The sequence below is a fragment of the Vigna unguiculata genome, chromosome 1, assembly GCF_037176805.1.
Source record: "Vigna unguiculata cultivar grain cowpea cultivar isolate G323 ecotype 2 chromosome 1, ASM3717680v1, whole genome shotgun sequence".
Taxonomy (NCBI): domain Eukaryota; kingdom Viridiplantae; phylum Streptophyta; class Magnoliopsida; order Fabales; family Fabaceae; genus Vigna; species Vigna unguiculata.
Window position 1 is genome coordinate 29,544,739 of NC_140792.1, and position 12,912 is coordinate 29,557,650.

At 35.9% G+C, this 12,912-nt stretch overlaps 2 protein-coding genes across 4 annotated transcripts; one reads left to right on the plus strand and one right to left on the minus strand.

The window, feature by feature from the left end:
- The first annotated feature begins 209 nt into the window (after positions 1–209).
- LOC114163143 (MIF4G domain-containing protein / MA3 domain-containing protein) lies at positions 210–5,449 on the plus strand. The gene is made up of 13 exons (XM_028047265.2): positions 210–367; positions 478–572; positions 666–1,485; positions 1,573–1,640; positions 2,159–2,241; positions 2,819–2,918; positions 3,076–3,161; positions 3,248–3,330; positions 3,585–3,712; positions 3,805–3,906; positions 4,156–4,449; positions 4,540–4,662; positions 4,797–5,449. The coding sequence occupies exons 1-13, from the start codon at positions 364–366 to the stop codon at positions 5,178–5,180; spliced, it is 2,370 nt and encodes a 789-aa protein (XP_027903066.1). The 5' UTR covers positions 210–363; the 3' UTR covers positions 5,181–5,449.
- A 2,068-nt stretch (positions 5,450–7,517) lies between these two features.
- ATMS1 (Cobalamin-independent synthase family protein) lies at positions 7,518–12,202 on the minus strand. 3 transcript variants are annotated; one of them, XM_028065572.2, is made up of 12 exons: positions 12,049–12,202; positions 10,799–11,152; positions 10,609–10,696; positions 10,351–10,478; positions 9,875–10,266; positions 9,618–9,781; positions 9,369–9,449; positions 9,115–9,281; positions 8,924–9,029; positions 8,527–8,777; positions 8,229–8,430; positions 7,518–8,132 (listed from the first exon to the last, which is right to left on the minus strand). In XM_028065572.2, the coding sequence occupies exons 2-12, from the start codon at positions 11,146–11,148 to the stop codon at positions 7,770–7,772; spliced, it is 2,292 nt and encodes a 763-aa protein (XP_027921373.1). In that variant the 5' UTR covers positions 11,149–11,152; positions 12,049–12,202; the 3' UTR covers positions 7,518–7,769. The 3 variants fall into 3 exon arrangements, with proteins under 3 accessions (XP_027921373.1, XP_027921455.1, XP_085527191.1); XM_028065654.1 differs by having other exon boundaries at positions 11,903–12,107; XM_085671065.1 differs by lacking the exon at positions 12,049–12,202 and having other exon boundaries at positions 10,799–11,155.
- Between the last annotated feature and the right edge of the window lie 710 nt (positions 12,203–12,912).

Consider the following 12,912-nt stretch of genomic DNA (forward strand, 5'->3'; position numbering starts at 1 on the left):
TACGTATATACATACGGAATAGCTTATGAATACGCTAGTTATCTTGGACAAGAATATCAAAATAGAAAAAGATAATATTAGTTAGAAATTTTGAAAATATAAAAAGAAAAAAAATGCAAGATGACTTTTGAAGGTGCATCTAGAAAATTAAAAAGACGAAACTCACCCTAACCTTATTTCATATTGGACCTTCAATTCTAGGCCCAATGAAGTGACCTATTGCCCAAATTTCAAACCCACCCATAATCATCTCTTTCTCTCAGAGTCATTGTTCTCCGTTCTCCGTCCGCACCGGCGCCACACGCCCACTGCGCCACCATTCTTCTAAACACCCCTTTCTCTACTTCACGTCCGAACCAAACTATGGGTAACCATCATTCCTTAAAACCTCTCAAAAATTTTAATTTTTCATTTTTCCATTCAATTCTTAGCAACTTCAATTTTTTTGTGTGTGTTTTTGAACAAACTACGTCTCAGATAAACAAAGCGCAGAAAAATCACGTCGAGAACGAAGGAAAGAATCCCGCTTGGCAAAGAATGCATCAAAACACGAGTCCTGGCTCCTTCATCGGGTAATTCTATAGTATCATGTTTTATTTTTAGTTTTATGTCTTGTTCTGTTACCAGAACAATGCGAATTTTATTTTTAATCTGTTGTTTTATAGAAATCTAGAGCTACGAAAAAACATGGCAGTAATTCAGCTATGGAAACTAAAAACACACCTGATACATCAGTTAGTCCTAGTGTCAAGGAAACACAAGCTGGGAAGTTAGAGTCTTACTCTAAGAAACATGAGATAGATGAAGAACACGTAGTGGCAGAGGAAGAAAAGGGTGGTTCTGTTGCAAAGAAAATGAGGAAAGTGAAGAAGGGTTCTAGCAAAGGTTCCAGGAAGAGCATGTTGGAGCTTGGTATGCAGGATGTTTCTATAGCTGCTGAAAAGGATCTAGAACTGGAAAGGAAGCTTTCCAAGAAGCTAAAGGTGAAGGAAGGAAAATTGAGGGGAATGGATGATGGGCTTAACATATTACTTGAAGGAATGTCTTCTTCTTTTGATTTCATGGGAGAGGGGGAGGTTCCTGGTATTGATGAATTTCCTGTGAATAGATTGAAGAAAAGCTTGTCAAGTAAGAAGGACAAGTTGTCAAGGAAAAGAATGAAACAGGAAGCAATGGATGATGTATCAGAGCATGTACAAACTTCTAGTGAAGATGTAGAATTGGATGATGTTCCAGACAGTGTGCCTTCAAGGAAGAAGCACAAGAAAAGGAAATCATCAATTGAGCAGCAGGAAGACAATGAAGAGGATGATGCTGTTGGGATGTCCAAGCCTTTGGAATCTTGTGGAATGGAGGGGAAATTGGGTAACACTCCTGCTGAACTTCCGGAAAAGAAAGCCAAAGGGAAATATATTGCGCCTCACTTGAGAGCTCGTGCTGGCAATGAGCCTGAAGAGCATACTCAAATACGAAGACGTGTGCGAGGTAGGGAGGTGGGGCTTGTTTTGACTTTTGCATTTCTGTCTATTTATCATTGAGTATTTTAATTTCTACTTGAACTTGTTTCTTCAGGGCTTCTTAACAGGCTTTCTGAATCTAATGTTGAGTCAGTTACTGGGGAATTGTCCTTGATCTTTCAGGTATGTCACTCATAGGCATAGAGTAGTCTTGAAATGAATGCTTGTTTGATTTCTTTTAACAAACATCATATGATTTTGTTTTAAAATAGGTAAAAGAAGAGTTAAGAAAGAGAATGTAAATGATTCTGGGAAGTCTTAAAAAAAGTTTATTTTTCCTTTTTATTCCTATTAATTTTTGCATTTAACATGTTTTAAATTAAAAGAGGATGCCTTTTAGTATCATACGTGCCCATTTCTAACAATGAAATGATTAATCTTATAAAAGAAATTTGACCTAGTTTGCCATTTCAAGTTTGAATTAGTTTGGAAGTAAAGTGCCAAGACCTTTTGTTTCACATTTTTTTATTTCTGAAAAACCTTGGTTATCTTCTCCCACACAAAAATTTGTGATCATTGTAAAATCATATGTTCTACTACTTTTTCGCTAGTGTTGCTTTAAATTGAATCATATAGCATCATATTAACTAATGGGAACTGCTATGATAGTTACTTAACTTCTATGATGTAATATTTTGCAGACTGTTGCTCGTAGTATTGGTTCACAGATCTTGACTGAGGAAGTTTTGGCATCATGTTCTGGTGGTCCTCGTGGCAATCAACAGTAAGGATTTTTGTCTTTCTATTTTACTCTTACCTCCCTCAATGCAGTTGCTAAATCCGTGATTTTTTTATTTTTTATTTTTGCTTTCTACGTTCAGAGCAATTTTTTCGTCTCTATTTTGGTTATAGGAGAAGGTCAGAAAATAAATGAAGATATTCAATCAAATTTAGTTTAAATCTTTAATGATAGGATAAAACCTTATATTCAGATGCTCCAATCAGGAAATGTGAAGAAATACAAAAATAATGACACAGGAAAAGGAAGAGGCTAAGGATATTGTTTGTCCAGATGAGAAGGGAAAACATGTTTGAAAATACTTGAGCAGGAGTCTCTTTAGTTTAGAATAATTAATCTTGGGTGTCGAGGTTGAGGCATTGTTATTTTTATAAAGAATGCATAGAGATTCAGAAAGTATTGTGTGGTATTTGGATATGTTAGATTCTTCTTCCTTGAACCTCCGCTAAATACTGTGTTCTCCCCTATGGCAATCCCAACTCCTGTAATTTTTCGTGGTGTCTAGCTTTCGAACAATTCTATGTTGTCGTGTTCATTGTAACTGACATTTTTTCTTATCAAGGTATGCTGCTACTTTTGCTGCATTTGTTGCTGGGATGGCATGTTTGGTTGGTGTTGACTTCAGTGCAAAGTTTTTGGCTTCCTTTGCTAAATGTTTTGAGGTATAAATTGCAAACAAATAAATTAAAATTTAAAAACCAATTTTGTAATTTTTTTTTATTAGTTTCCCTTTCCGGTTTTTGTTTCTTCTCCAGATCTTCTTTTGCTCAGTGTTTTAGAAATTACAAAAGTTATAATCTTCATATATTTTCTGGCCAGGATGAGTACAATAAAGAAGACAATCTCTCCTTGCGGAATCTTACTCTTCTTTTATCCTATTTATGCATATTTGGAGTCTGTTCTAGGTGGGTAAACTGGATTGCGTCAATCATTTGATATGAACTTATTTTAACCACATTTTTCTTAAAATATATCTTGTGATGCTTTTCAGTGATTTGATATATGACTTTCTGGTCATGCTGAGCAAGCGTTTAACTGAGACAGATGTCTCTATCATTTTGGCGTTGTTACAATGTAAGTGTTCTATCATTTTTACTTCCATGTTTTTGGTGTGTGCTTAGAGCTTCCACGTATGTAAATGGTAGAGGTTTATATAGAAGTTACTTGGTGATCCTCATCTCTAACAGACTGCTAGATCATTGTATTCTTGAGCATTTAAAGCACGTACCAATATTGAAATGATTTCTGGTGATATGGGCACTTTTCCCTTTTAAGAGATCAATGAGTGAACCATCTGTGACTTATTTTTATTGTATTTGTTTGAATAGGTTGTGGGATGAAAATAAGGGTTGATGATCCAGCTGCCATGAAAGATTTCATTCTTAGCGTTCAAGATACATCAAAAAAGTTGAAGGCTTCCTCTGGAGATGACAGTCAAAAGAAAAATAGTAAAAGAGTGAGCATGCTTTCTTTTATCATAAATAGAAAAGAAAACTACTTTTTTTTTCTACAAATAGTTCAACTCTGATTACTTTGTAATTCTTGTAGATGGACTTCATGCTTGAAATCATATGTGACATCAAGAATAACAAAAGAAAACCAAATGAGGACTCTGCACATCACACTCGGATTAAGAAGTGGTTACAGAAGGTCCCAATCTCTAATTTGTGTTTTGTGGCATTGTCTATCGTTGAAGTTTCTTTTCCCAAATATTACCTGTTATGTTCCATTGTTTTTTTCAAAACAAAATAAACCCTTTGTTTCACATTGTTTAATTGAATCTATAAAGAATAAAAGGAAAGCTGAGCTACATGTAGGATGTGCTCTGCTTAGACAATCCTTTGTTGTTTTTCTGGATAGCTTACTTGGTCATCTGAGAAAATTAAAATTTTGTTTCAGTTAAGAGTTGATGACATTTTGATTAGAGGGCTTAAATGGAGCAAGCTTCTTGATCCTGACAAGAAGGGCCAGTGGTGGTTGTCCGGAGATGCAGCATCTTCAACAGTTAATGTTGAAGAAGTTGCCAACAGAATAGACAAAGATGTTCTTGAAACCCAGAGAATGCTCCAGCTCGCTGCTGCTCAAAAGATGAACACAGATGCCAGAAGGGCAATCTTTTGTATAATAATGAGTGGGGAAGACTATATTGATGCATTTGAGAAACTTCTAAGATTGGAATTACCAGGCAAACAGGTAAGCTTTTATTTCCTTTGTCCTTATTTTTCAGCTTAGTAATGTGTCATTTCAATTTGTGTGGCTTTTCCTTCTTGTGATGATATACAGGACAGAGATGTCATGCGTGTTCTTGTGGAGTGTTGTTTGCAAGAGAAAGTTTTTAACAAGTATTATACAGTGCTGGCTTCCAAGTTATGCGAGCATGACAAAAATCACAAGTTCACTCTACAGGTATTGAATTTCTCCATTTGGCATCTATTTCATAATAAACATATCGGTGTATCAGATATGTTATATCCGATACATGTATCGTATCCGTGCATAATAGGAGTTGACATATTCTTTTACCATGCATGTTTTTTCAGTTTTGCCTGTGGGATCAGCTTAAGGAGCTGGAGTCAATGCCTCTTATGAGGTCAATGCACTTGGCAAAATTTGTGGCTGAAATGGTTGCCTCTTTCACTCTCTCCCTTAATGTTTTGAAGACTGTGGATCTGAATGATATCACCTTGTTGACACCAAGAAGGGTCATGCATTTCCGCATTCTGTTTGAGGCCATTTTGGAGTATCCGGAAAACTTGGTATGGAACATATTCACACGTGCAGCAGTGATTCCTGACCTTGAAAGTCTTAGGCAAGGCCTTGAATTTTTCATAAAGGAGTACGTTGTGAAAACCAATAGAGATCTAACTCAAAAGTTCAAGTTAGCAAAAAAAGCCCTTAATAATGTGGAAGGAGTTTTGAGGTGAAAGTAAAATTTGGATTCTACCCAATTTTGTAGCTTAACTTTATGCTTTTTTGGTAAAGAGGAACTGTTATTTTAGAGGATGATTTTGAAAATTTTTACTGTCATTGCCTTCATTAGTTGTTGTAAAGTATTTTTGAATGAGAAGTGCAGAGCATGCTAAAGCTTGCCCAGTATACTTTAGTGCAAAGTACCAAAGCTTGAAACTGAGGCTTAGGATTTGTAAACTTTTAAGACTTGAAATGTTCAGATGTTCTTAATTCTGCAAGATAATTAAGGAATACTAATGATAACTATTTGGCAAGGACATCTCATGGCAGTGTAAAAGAATGTGATAAAAAATAACGATGAAGTACAACATACATGAATTTCTATTTTTACATGTAATAAATAATGTAAGAGAAATAAAAAACAAAATATTATACAAATAATTTATATAATTGTGTGAAATATATTTCTATTAAAGAAATATTTCACCTAGTTTGTTTTTATGTTTTAAATTTGAAATAATATTGAATTAAAAGAGTTCAATTAATTTTTTAATTCAACTTCAAATCAGATTTGGTTCCATTTTAAAAATAAAAACCTTTGGATTGTTAATTTTAAATTATAAGAACCAAGCCATTCAATTCATCTATGTTATTACACTTACGAAAGTGTAAATGTAAATTTCACATTAATTATTAACTAGAAAGAAAAAAGTTAAAAGATAAATAATATATATAAAAAAATCAATAAAATTAGTTCTTATATCAAATAAAGATAAAAAAATTAAACAATATATAAAGAAGAAAATGTATAAATCTATTGTCTTATATCAATCTTTTATTTAAATTTGTCTTACGGCTTAACATCATCACAGTTAGCATCGTAGCTAGTTTCATCTTTTATAGCAATTGGTTTTGTTTATATTGTCATTTCTTGCTCTCACAATTGTAAAATTTATCTGTTGATATAGTCGTCACAATGATTATCATGATTGTAAAACTAACATTAAATGAAGACTTTCGCATCATTGTTGGTCCTTCAAAATAACCCTTTTCATGCCCTTACATATAATGTTTATTTGAAAGTGATAGATGTGATATGTAATCGGACGAAAAGGTAAATAAAAATAAGAGGAAAATGGAATAAATTTAGTTATAAGAAAGTAAGATGTATGTTTATGTTGTATAAGCTGGTTATTTCTTAATTATATTTTGTTACTTTAATGAATATTATGAAGAACTTTTTGTTTAACGAGCATCTATTATATATTATTTCATTAAAAGAAACATATATTTTAGGATGAACTCATTATCATTTATTAAACAATTATATTTCTTATTCTAAATCAGAATATTAAATATTAATTAGTACTTGTTGTAAAGTAATTTGACAAACAGTTTATTATACGTGACTAATGTCCGTGAGTGTGTGATGAATGTTGTATACATTATAACTTTTAGTTTAACATGTTTACCTTCTTTTTTTTAATTTATAGCCCTTCAGAATTTACTTTAAATTTTTTAGTGTTCAAACTTACAAAATGGAGATTCATATCATGTTATTTTCTATTATTGAAACACACATTAAAGAATCAAGTCTAACTTATACAAATTGAAAACTACAATTTAAAGTACCAGGAATATCAGAAGAAAATAATCAATTAAATATGGAAACGAGATTTAACCCAAGTAATTGAAATCGGAAAAAGAACTGTATTAGCAACTCTTGTAACATCGAGCACGATGTAACATAACATACATGATACATGATAGTGAATCACGCTACTTTAAGACACTCGTACTCGAAAAGCTTGTTAGCCTTCAGATCATTGCCTAATGCTGTAAAGGCAAGGCTAACAAGATTTCCGAGATCGAATGTGTTACGGTAATTTAAGGAGCAAATCAACAGAAGTTGTAAGAACTCCAACTTGTGCTCAATATTGTTGTCTTGGTCCAAGGGGAATACCTGATACTCTTTATATCTACACCATATCGAAACATTGTTAGTCAATTGTAATCGGAACAAAACAAAATAACACATTTCATACTTCCTTTCCAATTTATCTTTATTTTATCACTTTATTTTTTCTTAGCACCAAAATTGCTGCTTTTTTCCCCTTCCATGTAACGACTATGCCTTGGTAAAATGCCCTCAGTTGCAGAATCATGACCTGACATTGATTGGTTTTTACTTGCCGAGAACACTGTTCCAACAGTGAAATACATAGCACATCTAGGTTTCAATTTTGAACTATATCTTATTTTGAAAAACATATTTTTGAGTTTTCCTTTTAAGATAGAAAAAAACTCCGATAAGGTTCAAAAGGTTTTACCCAACCAGTTAGCAAGCCGCATTTTGAAATACTGGATGTTATTTGCACAAAACTGGTAAAATTCCATATCGATAGGATTGCGGCAGAGCCGCAGAAATACAACAGATATTAGGGAAACGGGAAGGGGGAGAATCAATTGCTCATAGAGCATATGCTAAAACATCTAAAATATTCCACACACAGTTATTGAAGCAACCAATATAGAAAATTTCTCTTTGGTGGTGTATATGAAGCAGAACCAATGACTTGTGAGATTCTACTTTCTTATACCATTCACTTGGCAAGCTCGTTGCGGATGAGTTTTGCTGCAGCAACCATGTTTGTGAGGGCTGGTTTCACCTCTGTGTACTTACGGGTCTTGAGCCCACAGTCGGGGTTCACCCACAAGATGTTCTTCTCCAGCACTGCAAGCATCTTGTTGATTCTGTCAGCAATTTCCTCAGTTGGTGGTATTCTTGGGGAGTGGATGTCGTACACACCAGGGCCAATTCCAGCACCATACTTCACACCTTCACGGAACACTGAGAGGAGCTTCTCATCTGAACGAGAGTTCTCAATGGTGATAACGTCGGCATCCATGTTAATGATGGAGTGGATGATGTCGTTGAAGTTGGAGTAGCACATGTGAGTGTGGATCTGTCAATAAGAAAAGTTGATTATTACATGATGCAAAATAGGATGAAAAATAATGATAATAACCCAGGGTGACGACTTGTGGTGATCCAAAAGTACCTGAGTGGTATCCTGGACGCCAACATTGGTGATTCTGAAGGAATGAACGGCCCAGTCCAAGTAATCAGCTTGCTCCGATTTCCTCAGTGGCAGACCCTCTCTCAAAGCAGCTTCATCGATTTGGATGACAGTAATGCCAGCCTTTTCGAGGTCTTCTACTTCGTCCTTGATGGCCAAAGCAATCTGATAGGTGGTTTCAGATCTGCAGATGGATTCACAAACTATAATTAGAAACAACAATTTGGTGAATATTGTCGCCTCGCTACTCATATTACAAGGGTATGGACTTTATACATACCTAGGTTGATCGTTTCTAACAAAGGACCAGTTGAGAATGGTAACAGGGCCGGTAAGCATTCCCTTCATTGGGCGTTTGGTAAAGCTCTGAGCTACAGATGACCAGAAGACAGTCATTGGCTTTGGGCGGCTCACATCACCATAGATGATTGGTGGCTTCACGCAACGAGATCCATAGGATTGCACCCACCCATTAACAGTGAAGGCAAACCCTGACAACTGCTCGCCGAAGTACTCAACCATATCATTCCTCTGCAATGAATGGCTTTCACAATTAGTTGGAGGTGACAATAATTAAAGAAAATCTAGCAAGAGTGGTTGCTCAACACCAAAAAGTGGTGCTGGATATATCGAAACATTCAAGTCTAATATATAGACATTATGAGACGAGAGCTGACCTCTGGTTCTCCATGAACCAAAACATCAATATCAAGCTCTTCTTGAAGTTGAACAACTTTGTGAATTTCCTCCTTGATTGACTTAACATATTCTTCCTCGGAGATCCTGAAGAAAACAGCATGATGGTCAATAAAAGAAAGGCACATTATAAATGAAAACAAGGCAAAGATCAGCAGTCTCAGCATCTCACTTGTTAGCCTTGAACTCACGGCGTACCCTCCTCAGCTCTACAGTCTGAGGGAAGGATCCAATGGTGGTGGTTGGAAGGATTGGAAGGTTAAGCTTCTTTTGTTGAGCATCCAGTCTGGCACTGACATTTGTTGCACGGCGATGATCTGAACCCTTCAATGCAGCAGCCTGAGAGGAAAGAAAATTAGAAGCCATGAGTAACAGCAGAATACATCTTACAACATATCCATATTAATAAAGAGTACAATCACTCACAGCCTTCTGAACAGCCTCATTAGTCACTCTTGGAGAGGACTTTCTTGAAGCCTGAGCTGCAGCATTAGCAGAGAAGAAAGCCTGAAAATGAAACCATGAGATATTTGATATTAGTGAATTGTGTGATGAAACAATATTTATTGTCGTGGTTCCAAAATTAATCATGACGAATGCTAGATATTTGGCCTACCACTGGCACGCCACATTACACAGAATTTTCTTAAGTAATTCTAATGCATGTAATATTACCTCATCCTTGTTGCCAGACAAGGCCTTAGCCAATGCGTTAACTTCAACAATTTTTTGGGCAGCAAAAGCTAGCCATGACTTGATCTCATCATCCAACTTGGTCTCATTAACAAGATCAACAGCAGTGTGAAGAAGGGAAGAGGAAGTAGACACAACAAGCTTATCTGCATACAGTTTAAACAATAGATATATCAAACAACTATATTGACCGTAAAAGCGTCTCAAAATTCACAGTGAAATGCATGCCCAATATATACCTTTGCCCACAACGCCTTCAAGACCCTGTAATGTAGCGAGAGAAGAAGCAAGGTCATTGGCCCAGATGTTCCTTCCATCAACCACTCCAGCAAAGAGGTATTTTCCACTTGGAAATCCACCCTTGATCAAATCAAGAGTCTTGGTTCCACGGACTAAATCAAATCCATATGCAGTGACGCCGTTCAGGGATGTGAGAACCTTGTATGCCTCAGCTGGGACGTCAGCAAAGTAGGTCGCAATAAGAACATTCAAACCAGACAAAGCAGGTGCAAGTTCTGCATATGCATCAGTAAATGCTTGCAATTTGTGAGACTCAAGGTCCAAGACAAGGGTAGGCTCATCAAATTGAATCCATGAAGCACCAGCTGCCTTAAGGTCAGCAATAACATCCCTGTTTTATTAGTCATGTAAGCAAGTTAGACAAATAGCATGAATATACACAGAAAATAATAACACCCGACAAATTAAGACTTACTTGTAGACAGCAAGAACTTTGGGAAGGAGAGAAAGGAGATTAAAGGATTTCTCCACACCCTTGGCAGGCTTAGAGAGCAACAAGTATGTGACTGGGCCAACGAGGACAGGAATGGTATCAACTCCAAGCTGAAAGACAAACAAATATTCGATGATAATAGTCATTTCACACATTTCACCCTGATCTAAATAACATCTCATAAAAGACAATGCTTCTCTATGATAGATAACGCAAATGGCCTTATATTTTAACACATACCGCCTTGGCCTCCTTGTATTCCTCAACAGCCTTGTGAGAAGAATAGGTGAAGTTCACATCAGGTCCCAATTCAGGGACAATAAAGTGGCTGGATCAAAACCACAACAGTTCAGTAATCAGATCATTACAACACAACATAATAACACAACAGTCGCAATTTCAGTGGGCATCAGGAGGCATCATCACTTACTAGTTGGTGTCAAACCACTTGGTCATCTCCATAGCAGGCACGGTAGCATTACCTCTGGCCATGGAGAAGTAGGTGTCAAAACCAATCTCACCACCGGTCCAGCCATACCTTTGTGGGACGGCACCGAGGGTGGCGGTGGCATCAAGCACCTGATCATAGTAAGAGAAAGTGTTGCTGGGGATATACTTGATCCCAGCAGAAGCCATCTGCTTCCAGATGGATGCCCTGAGATCAACAGCTACCTTCTGCAAATCCTCGGCGCTGCTCTTGCCATCCCAGAAAGATTCGAGAGCGAACTTGAGCTCCCTCTTGGGACCCATGCGGGGGTATCCGACGATATGAGATGCCATTGTTCTGTCAGAACAGATCAAATCCCAAATCAGCTCTTACTTCTACCCACTCCAAAACCGACAATACCACAAGCGTGCAACAATACTCAAAGATCATTGCACTAATATTCATAATAACACATTTTGCGATATTCATAGATCATAGCTATAATTTCTCATATCTAGTGCCAGAGCCACACTGCCTATAAAACTCTTCATTAAAAGTTCTTACTTAAAATTTGCCGAAAAACACAAAATTATAAGCAAAACTCATATATGAGAAACAAAACAAACAGAATTTTATGATTTACACTAAATTTCGGTCAATAACAGAAGACAATGGATAGTGTATGTGTGTATATATGTGTGTGGCGTTATAGCATTTTCCGTAATGACACATGCAACATGCAACAACACTCGTAGATCATAACAAGCATTTCCATAATGACACATACAACAACACTCGTAGATCATAACAAGCTGACAATAAGACAGTATCATGGACGACTATAAAGCAATATTATCATCCCCTATAGACATCATCCACACATATGAGTTTGACAACTTAAGAGAAGTTCACACTAGCATGAAAACACCTCACGATTTAGTATAACAACAACGGTTCCATACAATGAAGTAGCAGATTTGGACAGAATGACAACAAAAGAGAGAAATCATAGCAAAACGGATTCAGATCCAGTAGATCTAGGCATTAGGGGAAGAAATATCGGCAGATCTAGGACTGGCACAAACATTGGATGAAACAGAGCATTACGTTTATGTCCAGATCTGAGGAGAATTAGGAAGCAAAATTGAAGTGGTTGATAGAAGAGAACAGAGTAACAGCACACGGGAATCGAGTCAGAGAGTGTGATAAGAAGGCATGGCATAGCATGGCTTAAGAGGGAGAGAGTCTCGTACCTTGAGAGTGAGTGTAGGAGACCAGTTCTCTCTGTGGCTTCTTCTTAGCTTCTATGGAGCAAGTTGAAGCCGAGAACAGAGTGCGAGGTATAAGCAATGGTTTACGGGTTTATTTATAGGGATTTCAAGCCAGATCTGAGTCTCTATCTTTTCTATTCACATTTTCTTCGCTCTTCTTATTAATTAATTTTATTATTAATTATCAATTAACAAAATTAATTTTGAAAGATAATATATTATTTTTTATTTTCTTTCTGTGCTGTGTTTGTTACATGCTGAATGGTGAAGAATTTGTGGGTGAGAAATCATTTTATATCTAAGCGCGTTTGTGGCTATTAGCAACCAGTGAAAACGTGAGAGATGCACAATTTACAAAACTGTGCAGTCTTGTGAACTTGCCATAAAAGCCACAAACGCACTTTCCCAACATTTTTTATTAAGCAGAATTGGTTGAAAATTTTAAACCATGATTACGTCTCACTGTAAACCTACCTGGTAATTTTACATCTCAAATGTTATTATTTAAAAATAAAAAATGATACTATTAATTAATATTAATCAAGGATCGTATTATTGACAGACATTATAAAACATAAATAAGATAATGATTTTTTGAAGTATATATAAACTTAAGATGGATTTATTGATGACAATTAAATTAAACATTTCGGGTTAGGTAATCTGGCTTTTTGGAGTGAAACTCAAATAATAGTTTTCAATAAATTCCAATTAATCTTAATAATGAGTGCCTAAGAAAACTCTACCTCTTATCATATATAAATATCTAATTAATAAAATTGTAAAATTGTAGTTAAATCAACTATTAATGTCAAATCAAATTTTATTTCAAAAATCTTGTAAAAT

Bases quoted from the DNA above. Each gene is read 5' to 3' on its own strand.
- LOC114163143 (XM_028047265.2), top strand. The intron at 4,450-4,539 runs GTAAGCTTTTAT...GATGATATACAG, and splicing joins TGGAATTACCAGGCAAACAG to GACAGAGATGTCATGCGTGT. The intron at 4,663-4,796 runs GTATTGAATTTC...ATGTTTTTTCAG, and splicing joins ATCACAAGTTCACTCTACAG to TTTTGCCTGTGGGATCAGCT.
- ATMS1 (XM_028065572.2), bottom strand. From the start codon at position 11,148: ATGGCATCTCATATCGTCGGATACCCCCGCATGGGTCCCAAGAGGGAG. The intron at 9,030-9,114 runs GTGAGATGCTGA...TGTTTTCTTCAG, and splicing joins CGTGAGTTCAAGGCTAACAA to GATCTCCGAGGAAGAATATG. The intron at 8,431-8,526 runs GTATGTATAAAG...ATCCATCTGCAG, and splicing joins GTTAGAAACGATCAACCTAG to ATCTGAAACCACCTATCAGA.